Genomic DNA, 16,179 nt, shown 5'->3' on the forward strand with positions numbered 1-16,179 from the left:
AAATAGCAGTGTTAGAGGCTGTTGTTTAACACTGTCCAAGGAGTCACCAACATTTGGGCACATCTGCAAACCAAATAAAATTTTATGGGCATAGCAAGCACACACTTCAACATAGTCTGTTAACTACGGTAGATGTTTATTTCAAGCCTTCTTTCTATTTTTAGTGGGAAATGGGTAGGCACTATGGGAAATCCACAGAGGGGAAGTCTTTATGGGCACAAATTGATATTTGAGGCAAGAATTAAAAGCCTTGAATCATATTTCTTATCCCAGACCACTGTTTTGGCAACATGTGTGTCATTTGATCCTTATATGCTAGGCATACACTCAATGGCTGGTAGGTAAATGTGTGAACTGTTCCCCACTGGGAACAATTGTGCCTGCCTGCAATGACATAAAAAGTTCCCTGTTGTGCTTTCCATTCCTCTGTAGCCATGTTGCCAGGGACATCCTGAAAGCTGTAACCCGAATGTGTGTTTCCCCCCAAAATGTCTACAGATTGGAGACAGAGTCATGGCCTTTGTCAACTACAATGCCTGGGCAGAAGTTGTGTGCACACCTCTTGAATTTGTGTACAAAATCCCTGACGATATGAGCTTTTCTGAAGCTGCTGCTTTTCCTATGAACTTTGTAACTGCATACATGATGCTCTTTGAAGTCGCCAACTTGCGAGAAGGCATGTCGGTGCTGGTTCACTCTGCAGGCGGCGGTGTGGTAAGTTGGCTTAACTTTTGTCCTAAAAGGAATTATAACTTTCAACCTGTGTGTCAAATTTCAGTCCGACCTCAGCCCCCTCTGAGTCGTTTGTTTTTGTTTGTTTTTTGCCTTGCTGGAGTGTTTTCTTAAACTCTGACGATTCACTCCCCAGAAGGAGAGAGATCTTGAGTCAGGATCCCCTCAACTCAATTTCAACTCAACAGCAAGGGGTTGGAGGCTTGCCTCTTCTGTATCTGACAGCCACTGCCCCCACCCCATCACTAAAAGAAATAACCAACCTGAAAGATTTGGAAGGTATTTGGAAAAGAAGATTGCAAGCTCTGGGGGCCCATCATCACTGTCTGCCAAAATCCTGACCATGCAGGCTACAACTGGCCCTAACAAGGATAAAAATCATTTTAGCACAAAATCTCTTTAGCCCCAAATAATTGTGTTTAAGATGAATGACCCATGGCAGTAAAGGACTGGAATTTATAATCTTATTACAGCTCAGTACAGTACAGAGGAGCTCTGTTTTATTCTTGTTGAATGTTAAAAAAAAATCAAAAATCCCAAGTGTGGGATTTGAAAATAACACAGAGCTTTAAAAAAATAACGTTGGGCTTAGGGACTCCACAGGGCAATTGTGGTCCGTGTTAGTGTGTTCTTTAACTTAAATAGACAGTGCCTTACAGGTCAAAAGAAGGGCAGATCCTTGCCCCAATGAAAATGCAAATCACGAGGCACATGTCCAAAAGAGGGGAAGAGAAAGAGCCTTTGGAATACACTGCACATTTCTAATTACACTTTTTTAAAAGGAAAGAAGCAAACAAAGGAAAAGAAAGGTATCATGAGACTGGAAAAGGTGCAAAACAGGGCGACAAAGGGTTGCCCAGAATGGGATGTGGCTCTTGGGCTGAAAAACATCCCTCCTACCCTTGTGAAAGCCTCTCTCTTCCCACAGTGCATAGAGGATCGAAGTCTTTCTCCCTACCCCACCACATCCTGCACCACTTGCTATTTAGTTTTTTTTATTAAAAAAAAAAGCTACTCGATGCCAAACTGCACAACAAGCATCACATCTAGTCTGACCCTGACTGACAGTAATTCAAATGCAAGTATCCCTTCAGTGTGTAATTAACTTAAGGAGTTCACTGTCACAAGCTGTAGTGATGGCCACGACCTGATATTTAGGGAAGCCACTTAATATATCACGAAAGGGTAGGAAATGAATAACAAAAAAGGAGGCCAGAAGAGGATTTGGATTTGCATAACATTTTCATATGCTAATTTATGTGAATAGATGCAAATGTAGAAATAATTACTATATTTTTATTATTATTTGCGTTTTTAAAATGTGTCAAAGTAGCTTACAGAAAATTAATATTTGTATCCACTTATCAAACATTTAAAATCAACAACAGATAATATAACACAGGAATAATAAAAGTGTTCATCCATTAACAAGAATAAAAAGGGACAAATCCTACCCCACTTAAAGTTGAACATCAGACCAGGCCTGGCTTATTCCACATTATTGCTAAATTGAGATCCAAAAGCCTGGGTAAACAGGAACTGTGGTGGGCCACTTCAAGGCCCCTACTCTTCAGTCTTGAGAGTTATTTCTCTTTAAATGGAACTTGGACCAGAAAACCATTCAGACAGGATTGCCTTCTGTACAGTAGGACACGTTGCCAACATACACTAGGTGGTTAATCATTCTCATCCAGGAGAGCTGCTCTTAGATTCATATGTTCTTAATTGTGCACCAGGATGGGTTAAAACCCAGTTTTACAAAACCTTCCTACTCTTAAATTCCCTCCACCATCCTCCCAAATCTGAACAGTAAAGAAATTATTTAGGGGTGTTGGCATGCAGCTAAGCATTAGAGAGAATGAACTGCCAAAGTCACAAGAACATTAAGCCAGAGGCTCCCACACTAAATCTCCACATATTAATCCACTGCAACAACTTTAGCTGCACATAAAGTTCATTATGAATAATGCAGGACAACAGGCCTTGGAAATGGCTTCTGATTAGACGTTGCTGGACTTCGCCTGATAATAAATTCAAGGGCCTTGAATGTACCCACTTTGTTCCCAAATGTCATGGGCATACTGAAATGTCCAGAAAAATCAATGGGGGCCCTGTGGCATCAGAGCATCGGTGCTTGTTTTGTTAACGTCAGTGCAAAATTCAGTTTCCCTGCTTAATGCATTTAAGGGCATGTTTGCATTCTGAAAAATCCAATCTGTTGGAAGCTACAGCCAAGGCCTCTTCTGAGTTTTTGTGAAGATCTGATCAAAAGTGAATCAGTAGAGCCCACAATTGTTGCATCCTCCCTGCTTTGTAGTGCAATAAAAAGACAGAAAGTATATTTCTTAACCCAGAAATTCTCTGATGTCCAGAAAACCAGTGTAGTGTAGTCATTAAAAATTGGACTTGGGGTATCTCCTTCCTGTTCCTAATGTCCCCTTCTGGGAACAGGAATTGAGCACACCCACAGCTTTGATTCCAAGTGTTGAAAAGGAATGCTTGAAAGGCCCAATTGATTTTGGGGGTTGAGCATACACCAGGCTACTCATTCATCTGTGCCAAGGAGGGCATTGAAAGGTCTGTGTGCTCTTTCATTCTAATTTATTGCTATGTCTGGCTCTCAGAGGAAGAGATCAATGTAAATCACAATATGCCATGCTGAAAATACCACTTGGCCTTCAAGAGGCTTTCTTCTCTTCCATTTGGGACCTTGATTGGCACACCACTTAGGGGAGCTCTTAAGCATTGCGGGAGCTGCTCCGAAACACTTGGTTAACCTCCTATGCCATCACCTGAGTTTACCCATATCACTGACTGTGCAGGATGAAAATTGGTGCAATGCTCCTTTGCCTCTGTGGCTGAAGCCTAAAGGGAAGAGGGGAAGGCAGACTTAAGGCCTCTCACCTACTCAATTAACACACAAGGGTTCTGGCTAACTATTCTAATTCCCAACCTCCACCCAGTCAACTAAAGTTCTGAACAGAGCCTGTGTAAACACAACTGTGGCTTCATCTGTACCATGCATTTAACGCAGTATGATACCACAGCCACAGCCCCCCCCCCCAAGAATCCCAGAAACTGTAGTTTGTAAAGGGTGCTGAGATTTGTTAGGAGGCCCCTATTCCTGCACAGGGCTGCAATTTCCAGAGTTCCCTGGGAAGAGAGATGGATTGTAAATTTCACTATGGATGCAAATAGCAAACCGATGGAGGAGGGGACCATGTACAAAGGGAAGGGGTTAAATACCGCTTCCCCACCCATTGCATTCCTGTTATTGCTCAGACCCCCCAACAGCTGAGATGCACACTAATTGTGTTCATGCCATTAATGTAATGTCTAGTTGTGCCCTAAATCAGTTTCAGTTCAAGAACTGGATTTACAGAGTGACTATTGACATTTCCCCCCATTCAAATATTATTTCCCTCAGGAACTAAAATCAAAAAGAGATTCATGCAGAAGCATTGATTGCTACCCTATAGCACCAACTTGATCTCCAGTTTCAAGTTTGACTCAAAACAGTTTGAGCTGACTACAAAGGGAATGCCATATGTTTGAACTACAAAACTTAGCTGGGTCAGAGTGCAGCTTTGCTTCCCTTTTTGTAAAAACCGTCAACTAATGCTGTTACCTTCCTGCACATATTGAATATCCATTGTCAGTGCAAACTTGCTGAACCTAGAAATCCAATGCATCCTACTTAAAGCCCGTATGTGTACATTTCAGCCTGCATTTTCAAAGCACCTGATGGAGGTTTTCCTTTTTAAAAAATATAATCAGGGTGCTATGCTAATATCACTTTAAAATCATTATAATTTTAACTGTTCCATGGCTGTTGTCTGGAAGAAAACTCACTTTACACCTTTAAAAACAGAATCTGAGCTAGATTCCTCCTGGCCTGCAAACCTGTAATAGGCAGGATATTCATTCAAACATACAACCCTCCCACCTCACTTGAAGTGGTACAGTCCAGCAATAGATACATGATCAAGTGTTTTGTCTCTGAGATATTGGAGAAGGCCAAAGGGGTGGACACAAGTAAAAGCATTTGGGGATCCTGGACAGGGAGAAGTGCAGTATAGAAAGAACAGCTGGGTCTGTGCACAGCTGCCCCAGGTGGTGAGTTCCTGAACTACAGATGGTAGCTTCTCACTCATCATTACTGTATATTCATTTGATTTATTACAGTAATTCCCAAACTGAATTTCTCATGAGAGTTTTGATGGATCACTAAAAAAAATAAATCTGCCTATTTTAGCAACTGTAATGTAGTGTGCTAGATGCTGTGTGACTTTAAATGTATTTCATTGCTTCTTTTATTTGTTATATTGCATTTTATTATATTACATCTTGAATTTATAGATTTTAAGTGTTCCTCACAGACATGCCACATATCTCCTGAATGAAACTCAGAAACTGCGGGTGGTCTGTGGCACATACCTGTTATTTATTGAAAGTTTTACTTTCCTATCTCTAAGTTAAAGATTTTTCAATGTTGCTAACAACATTTTGGAGAAACAACACAACAATATATATATATATATATATATATATATATACACACACACACACACACACATACATATATTTTATATATATATATATATATATATATATATATATATATATATATATATTCAAAAAAGCAAGATTTAAAACAGAAGAGATTCGATCAGTAACACCAGTAATATCAGCTTCCATTAAATGCTAGAGAATTCCAAAATGAAAGTTGATGAAACTGGATCCTGAATTTTAAACACCCATGTATTCTTCTCTGGATGCTCTTCACACGTCAGGATTCAGAATAGCTGAGTCCATCTATAGCTGCCCGTTGTGGTGAAACACTGAACTGCTGGCAGCTTTTGAATGAAGTACCTTCAGAAGCTGGACTAACTCCACCAACTCAGGCTGGCTGTTGGAACCTCCTGGCTGTCCACTTGAGCCTTTCTTGAGCAACAAGGTCTTCCTGATCTAGAAAAGAAACCCAATTCCTCCATTGCTTGTCTCATTGCAACTTGCAGGAAGGGACATATGACTTCATCAGCAACTGAGAGGGTCTAAACCAAGGGGTCCAAATAAATAAAAGATAGATAAAAGACTCCATTTGTCAGAATAGCTAATGCAGTGGTGCATTTGCAGGGACAAGCCGTTGCTCAGCTCTGCTCAACAGTCCCCGACGTTACCGTGTTTGGAACAGCTTCTTCCTTCAAGCATGAGGCAATCAAAGATTCTGTAACCCACCTGTTTGACCGAAATGCAGACTACGTCCAAGAAGTTAAAAAGTAAGAGATTTGCTTTATTTTACTTGTTGAGAATAACTATAAAAGCTAGCAAAGTGTTATTCATACTCAAAGTAGACCTGCTGAAATTCATGGGCATAACTAACTTGGTCTGTTAATTTCTATGGGTGTACTCTGAGTATTTATTTATTATCTAGTTTATATCCTGCTCTTCCTTCCAGGTAGAGTAGAGCTTAGTTGGATACAACCTAAAATGTGAGCTATGTTCAATATATGATTTCTGTTGTCCTATTTTCTAGGCTTTCATCATAATTATAGGTGGGTGGGTTTATAATCCTTCATTGAGAATTGGCTCCCTAATTGTGAAACACTGTCCCCAGAGAACCACACCTGGCACCATTGCCACCTGTTTTTAGGGACCAGACACATACATTCTAATTTACGCAGACTTATTACTTTTTAACAGGGAGGGTAGTTGATGTCTCTTTGTTCAGCTCATCCTTTAACTGATGTGGGGAGGACTTGTTCCTTTTAACTATACTGTCAGATGAGTATTTTAGTTTTTGTTTATTGTTTTTATGTGCTTTTAATGTTTTTGTTGTTTTATTTTCACTGTGTAAATTGCTTTGACGCCCCTGAGTGCAAAACTGCAACTAATAAACACCATAAATATACCGTATTTTTCGCCCCATAGGACGCACCAAGTTTTTTGGGGGGAAATAAAGAAAAAAAATTATTTCCCCCCCAGGTGGGGGGCTGGGGCGGGGGAAGCACCCCACGGCTAGCGGAGCACTGCGCAAAGCCCGAAGCTTTGGGCATGCTGAGCTCAGCACACCCCAAGCTTCTGGGTGCAGGCAAGCTCTCAGCTAGTCGTGGGAGAGCTGCATCTCCCACGGCTAGCGGATAGCTTCCTGAAGCCTGGAGAGTGAGAGAGGTCAGTGCGCACCGACCCACCTTGCTCTCCAGGCTTCAGCGAAAGTCTGCATTCACCCCATAGGACGCACACACATTTCCCCTTCATTTTTGGAAGGGAAAAAGTGCGTCCTATAGGGCGAAAAATATGGTAGATCACAGCAACAAATCCCATCAGTTTTTTCAATTGCTGTGGTTATCACAGAATGACCGCTTAACTACCTTTGTGCTCCAGCAGCTTTGCATGCTACGAGCATGATCCACTTACACCATGGATGCAGTGTCTGTTTAGGAAAGATGCCAAGATGTCTCAATAGAGCTCTGCTTTCCCCCTTTCACCACTTATGCATGTGCCTTGGCACTCAAGCAGGCTGCACAAGAGACTAGAGAAGATCTGTGTGCTTGTCCATTCCCCATGTAACCTTCCTTGCCCATGCCCTCCAAGTGACTGATGTTCTAGGAACTTCCATGAGGTAGCAAGGAAGGTCTGAGATTTTGCTCTTATATTCTTAGATAAGCATCAAGACTGCTCTTAAGGATGACAAAGATATTGCATGAACTGGATGATGTCTACATTAAAAGTTTTTTTTAGCTTCTGAAAGGAAAAGCTAATCATTGTGCTTTTACAAGAGGAAGCTCATCAAAAGATGATATTATTAGCTTACACTCCTTTTTGATTGCTCAGGGCAAAGGATTATATCTTTCAATAAAATTGTTTCAACTTACTAAGATGAAAAGAGGTGGAAAATCCAATTGACACCTGTTAAAATGCAAACCAGTACCTCAGTTGAGCTAAGTGGGCAGGGGCTCAGGTTTCTCCCTAGGGCATTCTCGAACTAAACCAGAATGATGAGTTGTTATTTCTGGAAGCAGCATTTGAGATCTCCAGAGTCAAGTGAAAGGAGGTTTTCTTCTTTGTCATAATTTGCAAAAATGGCATTGCAATTTGGGGTATTCTTTCTTGATACTCTGCTCCCATTCATTCTGCTGTCAAGTGGAACATATTCAGCAATCACATGTAGCATCATGACAAACAACCTGGGCACTTTACTGTGCATGGCAAAAGACCTATTTTCTCACTGGGAGGGGAACACACAACCACAAGTACATCATTCAGGGCCCTCCTGGCCAGAGGACACAGCCTTGCCACTATCCTCTGACCCTAGAGATGAGTCCCCAGAGTACCTCTATCTCCTCAGCCTCAAAGAAGTCAAAATAATGTGAGGGCCTTGTAGCCAGCCTGCCAACTCCTCTGTAGAGGCACAGCCAACCATACTTGGGGGCTGGTCAACTTATTTTACCTGTCCTTATTTTATTTGTAAGCTGCCTTGAGTCTCCAAAAGGGAGAAAGTTGCGGTATATAACAAGAACAACAACTTATTTAAGGCTTCAGTTGGCTGTTGCACCATGTGGAGACAACAGTTCCTATGGGTGCCTTAGCAGGCCTTTTTTTTGGAACTGTCCAAGGTCCTGTTCCTTTCTGCTTTCTGACTTGAATTGACTGTAATCAGACACTGCCTGCTTATCCAACAAGCCTTATGCTCCCATGGAACTGAGCAATCAGCCTGCTTTATGTGGTGTTGAAATGTCACATGATGTATAATAGCAAAAGGTTTCATGATGTCATTGCACAACCACAGGAACATATTGCAGGTTGCAGTCATCCGACTTCTAGTTGAGGCCTCTCTAGTATTCCATATTTTTCCTAAATCACCCATCTAGTGGCAGGTGCTCTTCTTGTTTCTGAAAAAGAAAGAAAAATCATCTTTCAGGCCACAAAGTTTAGGCTGTGCTATGACTATAGGTGCTATTATCTAATTTCAGACAGTATCATTGCTATAAAATAAATGCCTTTTGTGTGGATTAAAAAATGTTTGGTGCACCTTATGCCTTTCAGTCTCTCTAGGGTGCAATTATCCATTTTAGCTGCACCAATCATTTCCATAACTGTTTAATTAAAATTAGCTCTCTCTCTCTCTTTTTTTTACAACTGCTATGATCAGTGACGCAAATATAGTTTATAATTGCAGAGTGCTTTCAAATCTGGCCTATTGCCAGGATTTCACAGGTTTGGTTAGGATGAAGAATTGTTAAACAAAAAAACAAAACAAAACAAAAAAACAGAAATTGTCATTTAAGCGAGAAAGGGAATACAGTTGAATCCTGGCTTTTTATCCTTTAAGGCAGATCTGGGAAAACTTATTCAGCCTAATGGTCACTTTCCTTTCTGAATAATTTTCTGGGGACCTTATGCCTTTGGTAGGCCAAACCAAAATAGAAAGTGGATGGAGCAATAAATTTTAATGCTGTCTCCAACACACAAACTAATAGACAAATTCTGGGGCCACAGAATTCTTTTGGCATCGTGTCACCTTAGGCAAAGTATTCTTATTTTTAAGTGAAATGTGTGGGTTTAAAAAAAATGACAGGGGCACAAAAAACCTATTGTATGCTGTATGTGACTCATGGGCTGCATGCTGGCCAACCCTGCTCTAACCACTACACCACACTGACTTGCCTCACTCAAAAAGGGGGGGGGGACATGATTATGCAAAGCAAATGTCTGTGTTCAGTAGAGTCCTTACAATCAGTTGTAACTACAGTTACTTCTTAACTTAAAATGCTCACAATCCCTGCTTTTGTTGTCTTTATGCACTCCTATAAACTGAGCTGTAATCTATCTTTATTTCTGTGGTGACGGCCTCTGCTCCCATCCTGTCTTGTAAAATTGCAATAGCAATAAATAATGACATTTTATATCTCCTTTCTTCCTCTGTAGTCTGCTGCAGAGGTTAACAACCTGTAGTTTTAACTTCCCTGGTTTGTTTCGCTTAATTGTCTGGTTATAGTCCCATCATCTATATTGGCCCAATATATACAGAGTCCATACCAAGTAGGTATAGGATTGCAACCTAAGTTACAAGGTGTCTAAGGAGACTCAACAAATCTTAATTGTATGGTTAATACTAGGAATGAGAAGACTAATCCAGTACCTTTCCTGATCCATTCTGTACCAATTGCACATAACTGTGCAGAACTTTAAAAATAACAACCCATAGAAACCCCTGATTTCACCCCCTGTTATCATGCGAGTGCCATCTGAGCCACAGATTGCAGACTTTCTCAGAAGGCGTGAGTATAAGTCTACCATATGCAGCTGATGCATTGAAATAAGACAGGAACGTTCACACTGGCAAGTGCTTTATCTATGGTCCTTGGCACATTTATGCACCTGTCTCTTAGGAGTAGGCTGTGGTGGTGAGTACTTGAACCATTTATTCCTTCTTGTGGTTCATGAGTCCATTTAAGTCATACTCAGGGTGGACCCACTGAAATCAATTGGCATGACGAACTTACATTCTCAGTGGGTCTGCTCTGAAAATCTTCTGAGGTCTATGGAGTCGAAGGCAGCAAGCCACATTGTCTTAATTTGTGTCTGTTGCTTTTTAGAATCTCTGCAGATGGCGTAGACATTGTCCTGGACTGCCTTTGTGGAGAAAATACAGGCAAAGGCCTCAGTCTTCTCAAACCACTCGGGACTTACATTTTATATGGTGAGTGAAAGTCAGCTGGCAAATAGAACCCCACCCACTCTGCCAATCGCCACTCTATGGTAGCCAACTCAGGTTGTCATTGGTATCAATATATGGTGTCTCATATGGTGGAAATGGATGACATCAACTCAGAACTGCTCTATGATGCAGTATGCATGAACAATCATTGCGGCCTCAATGGACAAATACAATTATTATTATTATTATTATTATTATTTACAATACAACCCACTTTTCCTCCAAAGAATTCGTGGTGGCATACATGGTTGTCTGTCCCATTTTATCCTCACAACAAAAAGCAGCACAGCTACTGTTCTGGGCAGCAAGTGAAAGTAATCCCTTTCTGGCATTACTATACAGAGGGAGACATACACAGACACATACACACATGGAAGAAGCAGGCAGCTTCAGGACATATGTGACTGGGGCTGCATGTCTACCTGTGCTTAATGCAGGGATAGGCCTCTGAACATTATGGACCATAGGTGCCATCAACCCCAGTCAGCATGACTAACATAAAAGTGCTAATTCATTTGAATTGCCTCTGAGTCTGCTTTCATACTAATGCTTGGAGTTTGAACTTTGAAGGAACATAAGAGAAATTTACACCAGCTCTAGGCAATGCAAAGGGCATCTAGTTTACAGGCATCCTTTACCTGTTCATACATTGAGGGTATCCAGGGGGCAAAGGGGCAGTTGCACACAGGCACACCATTAACCATTATCCTCAGATCAGTAGCTTTCATTTGGGGTGGGGAGTGGGGTGGAGAGAATAGGCTTCTAGCATTTGAAGAACCTGAAATAAAGCGCAAAATGTAGGTTCACTATTCTTACTTTTTGTTAATAAGAAACTCACCTGCTCCCTGATTCAGTGCTTTGCTTGCATTTCACCAAGCTGTAAGATTGTTGAGTCTTAACATAAATATGTGAGCAGTATCTACTTCCTGCTACAATTCAGGATCCAGCTCAAGTACCTCTTCTGGCAGCATCCCCTACTTTAGCTCCCCGTGGTCTGTTCCAGATTCTGGATTGGGAGACACTGATCTCAAGTCTTGATTTGAATCATTGCACGATTGACCCTGACAGCTGAGTCATGGAGGGGGATGCGGAGCAGAGAGATGAGGCAGGATATAAAGCAAGCCCAGCTTGGAAGAGAAGAAGAAACAACCCTGTCAATGATATCAAAAGGTTTAGCAGAAACCCCACTCCCCATATTATCTCCCAAGGATTTCACTTCCCCTGCCTCACAAAGTATCCTTTTGGCAGCACAGAGAAAGCACCCTTCCCTGCCAAGAGAGGACCAAGGAATCTGGGCTGTGAGCCCAATTTCTCCTTGTTCACAAAGGATGCTCTTGGTAGAAAAACAGAAGGACCCCCTCCCCCCAATCTCTGAAAGAATTCTTCAGAAGAGAATTTGGCTCTGTGGGTGTATGCCAGAGAGTGCACCATACTTAAGGGTTCAGTTCTCATCTACATTTGACAATGACAACCCCCCCACCCACCCACCCACTTTGCTGTTGCTGGGCATTCAGTCATCTGGCAGTTCCTGGGACTGGTGGGAGTGAAAGGCCCATGATGAGGTTGGCATAGTGTCTGTGAGCAGGCTCTGTGAGTGCCAGGATGTTCTCCCCAGAATCATCAGGCCTATCAGGCATGCTGGCTCACTTACCATCTTCCAAAACAATTGGATTACACTCTCTCTCTCTCTCTCTCTCTCTCTCCCCACAAAAGCAAATGACAAGAAAACACTCAAAACATAGCAGGCAGCATCCTTAGTTATTACAAATCAGTCTTTGATCATCAGTTCATACTGCTAGATTCTCCTAGTTTTCCATAATTATGGATGCATACAAAATAACTCGTTCATCTGGGATCTTGACAATATGTTTACACCAATAAAGCAGATGTTCTGCACCAGCTTTTCCCCAACTTGGTGTCCGCAAAATGGTCTGGATCAATAGTAGCAACAGGTGGTGTGTTCATACCAGAAAATCCTCATCCATGGGGAATAATACAATCCCCAAACATCTGGAGGACATCAGGTTGGAAAAGCCTGCTCTCTGCACACACATTTCAGTTAAAATATTTCTCAACTGCCTTCCTCAAAAATATTACAAGTCAGTGTGCAAATGTGTACACTGCCAAGCCCAGGCTGGTTCATCTCTGTTTCCCTTCACTGTCAAGGACATAGACTCACTCAGAGACTTTAGTTTTATTTACAGTTTATATGCCAACTATTACTGTTCTCAGGGTGTCTTACATAATGGTAGAAATTGTTGTATCGGTTTTAGTTTTTTGAGTCTGTAACATTTTGCTTTTCATCTTATTTTTATCCCTTTTGGCTGTGAACACTATTATCATTTTTAAAAAAAACAACAACAAACAAACCATGTAAACAGTTGTAAAAAAACAGCAAGTGAAGGCAAATCTTTTCAAATACAAAATTCCATTTTTAATTCAAAGGAAAGTGAAATGTGTTTCAGCTATCGGAAATTGGGAAGAACTATGCTGAAAAACAAGTATGTAAGGCATTGTACTGTACTGGGGGGGGTATGTAAGACATAAACACAAGATCATACAAGGCAGCTTTCCTCAACCTGATGCTCCCCAGATGATGCTGGACTACAACTCCCATAATCCCTTATTATTTGCCCTGCTGGCTGGGGTTGATGCAAGTTGTAGCCCCAAAGATCTGGTGGGTACCAGCTTGGTGAAAGCTGGACTCTACCAGATGCCTCACTGCATATTTGAATGGACACAAATTTTCAGAGGTTTGCATGTGTTCTGAAACTGTGGACAGGATGTGCTATTCTTTCTCAGTACTACTTTCATAAAATCTTTACAGAGAACTGGAATGTTATTTTAAGATTTTGATTCGGATCTCCAAATTCTTAGGCCTGGTCCTCAAGGCACACAATGAGCAATATTTTAATTTAAAATGTAATTATCTTTCTCCCACCCCTACCCTGGCCCTTATTTTTCTAGGCTCATCAAACATGGTTACCGGGGAAACCAAAAGTTTCTTCAGCTTTGCAAAATCAGTAAGTATAATAACTTTGTGGCTTGGCTAGATGGTACTCATTTATATGTCACTAAATCATTGGCTCGGAAAAGAACTCTGAGCTCCTCTAGGGCTGGATCTAGACATATCAAAGAAGTGTTTCAGTTTAAAGCGTTGTAAATTTAAACAGGGAAAACAGGTAGAGGAAAACGGGACTCCACATCGCCATCTGGTGGCACAATGTTATATCGCACATACAACATAGATAAATAGCTTTTTCTTTACCAGTCTAGCTGAGTCCTAGTTCAGCCCCACCACCACTAGTGCACCAAGCATTCTTTGTTTTGACAGAATGGCTAAGCTTTGCAGACTCAAAGCCAGTGCACACGGGAGAATAATCCCGATTTCTTAAAATTAAATATTGCCATTTCTGGTGGTTGACAGTTTTAGTTCTACTCAGAGTTGACCCATTGAGGCTAGTCATGTCCATTCATTTCACTGGGTCTATTCTGCCTAGAATTAACATTGGATAAAACTTTAGCGCTTTATACTTGCCTAAATAACTTACATGGGTCTGATCTTGTTGCTATTTGCTTGTCTCTCTAGTGGTGGCAAGTGGAGAAAGTGAACCCGATCAAGCTATATGAAGAAAACAAAGTCATGGCTGGATTTTCTCTCTTAAACCTGCTTTTCAAACAAGGCCGAAGTGGCCTGATTCAAAATGTAATGGACAAACTCTTAAAACTGTACAACGAGAAGAAGATCAAACCTCTCGTTGATTCACTATGGGCTCTGGAAGAGGTAGGATAATCACCTCTCATGCATCTTACTCTGATGATTGATTTTTTTTAAAAAAATGCATCCCTGAATTAATATACTTAGGCTGCAATCTTACCTGGTAATAAGATCAACTGAACACTGTGTGACTTACTTCTGAGGACACATGCGTAAGATTGCATTGTTAATTATTTGCAGAAGTAAGTCACACAGTGACATCTGTGCATATAATTTTGATTCCTCCAAATGAGCTAGTTTGAGAACTGGCGTTTTATATGTTTGCATTTATAATAAATATATGAATCTTTGGCTGGAGATGACTAGGCAGAATAATTCCGTTTTGTAGTTCCCTTTTCTGATTCTGAACACTGATTTCTTTGAAAATGCCGCTGCTGATATGAGCTTTGACAGATTCTTACTGATTTTCATTTTGTTCAGTATAATCACAGAGACTTCATCTTGTTCAGTATTGTTGCACATGTTGGATGTTTTCACTCTGCATGTGCATTGATCTCAGTTGCACTGTGTAGGAATTGGCCTCTACAGTCAGTCACTTACGGACTCATTGTCTTGCATTCCTATGAATGAAAGAGCTGAGGCTAACAAAGGAGGGATTTAAGCAAATTCAGTCACACATACAGCGTTTTACTTGGGAGTGAGAACCAAGATACCAGTCACAGGAAATGTGAGTTTTGAGAGAGAGGTGAAGAAAGACAGCCAAGGCCATAGCCAAAAGTGTCAAGCTGCAGGAGGCCTAAGGGGTTGGGGAATTTTGGTTTTTTTAAGTAATAATTTCTGCAGCAATCGCTGCAGGACAGGCAACACACAAAATCCAGCTAGCCTGATGTTCTTTACAATTACCTAATTGCATCAAATGCCAATGAAATAGCATTTAATTGTTTTCTTATTCATAGGCCAGAAAGGCAGGAACAAGTTACCATTTAGTAAGCTATCGGGCAGCATTCTGCCTGCACATTTTCCTTATCTCTCTATTAATAAATGAGCTAGTGCTGGGATCTATTGACCATGTGGTGCTCTAGCTAATTTCAGCCTCTTAAAGACTTCTAGATGCAGCCTAGCTCCACCAACCCAGGCTAAGCATTGGCACCTCCTGGGCATAAAGGGGTATAGGTAGGATTGCCATATTCCCCAAAGTGAAAATCCAGTCAAAGTTGCTGAGTGGCAAACATCTCCCCCCAAAAAACTATGTCTTTGGGGAGCATTTTTCTAATAAAATTGCCGTAGTTGCCATATGTACGGATTTTCCTGGACATTTTTCCAATTCAGCAAAAATCTGCCCAGAAACCATTTTGACAGTCCGATTCCCAAATATATGGCAGTCCTAGTATAGGACTTTTTTCCAGCTCACTCTTGCTTGAGCAGCAAAGTCTATGTTAGCTCTAATGTGTCTTGCATTTCTGGGCTTGCTTCTTAGTCCTCTGGTTGTCCTCCAGTCCTGCTTCCTGTTTTGCCTTCTGATTCTGTTCACTCTTCAGTCCTGACTACTGGCTTGAACCTGCCACTTGGTTGCCATTGACTCTTGATTGCCTTTGCATGCTGGCTTCCAGTTCCTGACAGTATCGAGCCTATGGTTTTTGAGAGGCTCCCTGTGGCATTCAAGGCACTGTGTATCCTAGATAAGAGTCTCCCGGTATTGAGGTAGTGAAGGAAGCATGCATAATGAATATATAACACAGATTCCTGTTAGTGTGACTTGCAAGCAGATGCGAAGCAGATTTCAGACTCTGCTAGAATTCGCGGATTGGATTTGAAAGTAACATATAGGTCTGTAACCAGATGTTGCAGTGAGTCATCACACTGTTGTTCTTCAAGGTTCCAGCTAGCCTCAAACAGGAGCGTTGTAGTTCTGTTCATTTTTAAGGGGGAGTGTAAGCAAAGAGACATCTCTCTCATTCTGCTCCCATAAGGCCTTCCCTTGGTGCAAGATCATTTGGATTTTATTGTA

At 41.3% G+C, this 16,179-nt stretch overlaps 1 protein-coding gene across 2 annotated transcripts in view; it reads left to right on the forward strand.

Moving 5' to 3' along the window:
- Positions 1–16,179, forward strand: part of VAT1L (vesicle amine transport 1 like) — a 50,819-nt gene that overhangs the window by 12,151 nt on the left and 22,489 nt on the right. For both annotated transcript variants that reach the window (XM_083452635.1, XM_083452634.1), the window contains 5 exons: positions 499–714; positions 5,869–6,011; positions 10,332–10,435; positions 13,421–13,476; positions 14,043–14,237. In XM_083452635.1, the coding sequence (XP_083308761.1) occupies positions 499–714; positions 5,869–6,011; positions 10,332–10,435; positions 13,421–13,476; positions 14,043–14,237 (714 nt within the window). The remainder of the gene's footprint in view (positions 1–498; positions 715–5,868; positions 6,012–10,331; positions 10,436–13,420; positions 13,477–14,042; positions 14,238–16,179) is intronic.

Source organism: Podarcis tiliguerta, assembly GCF_965153285.1.
Source record: "Podarcis tiliguerta genome assembly, chromosome: 8".
NCBI lineage: Eukaryota > Metazoa > Chordata > Lepidosauria > Squamata > Lacertidae > Podarcis > Podarcis tiliguerta.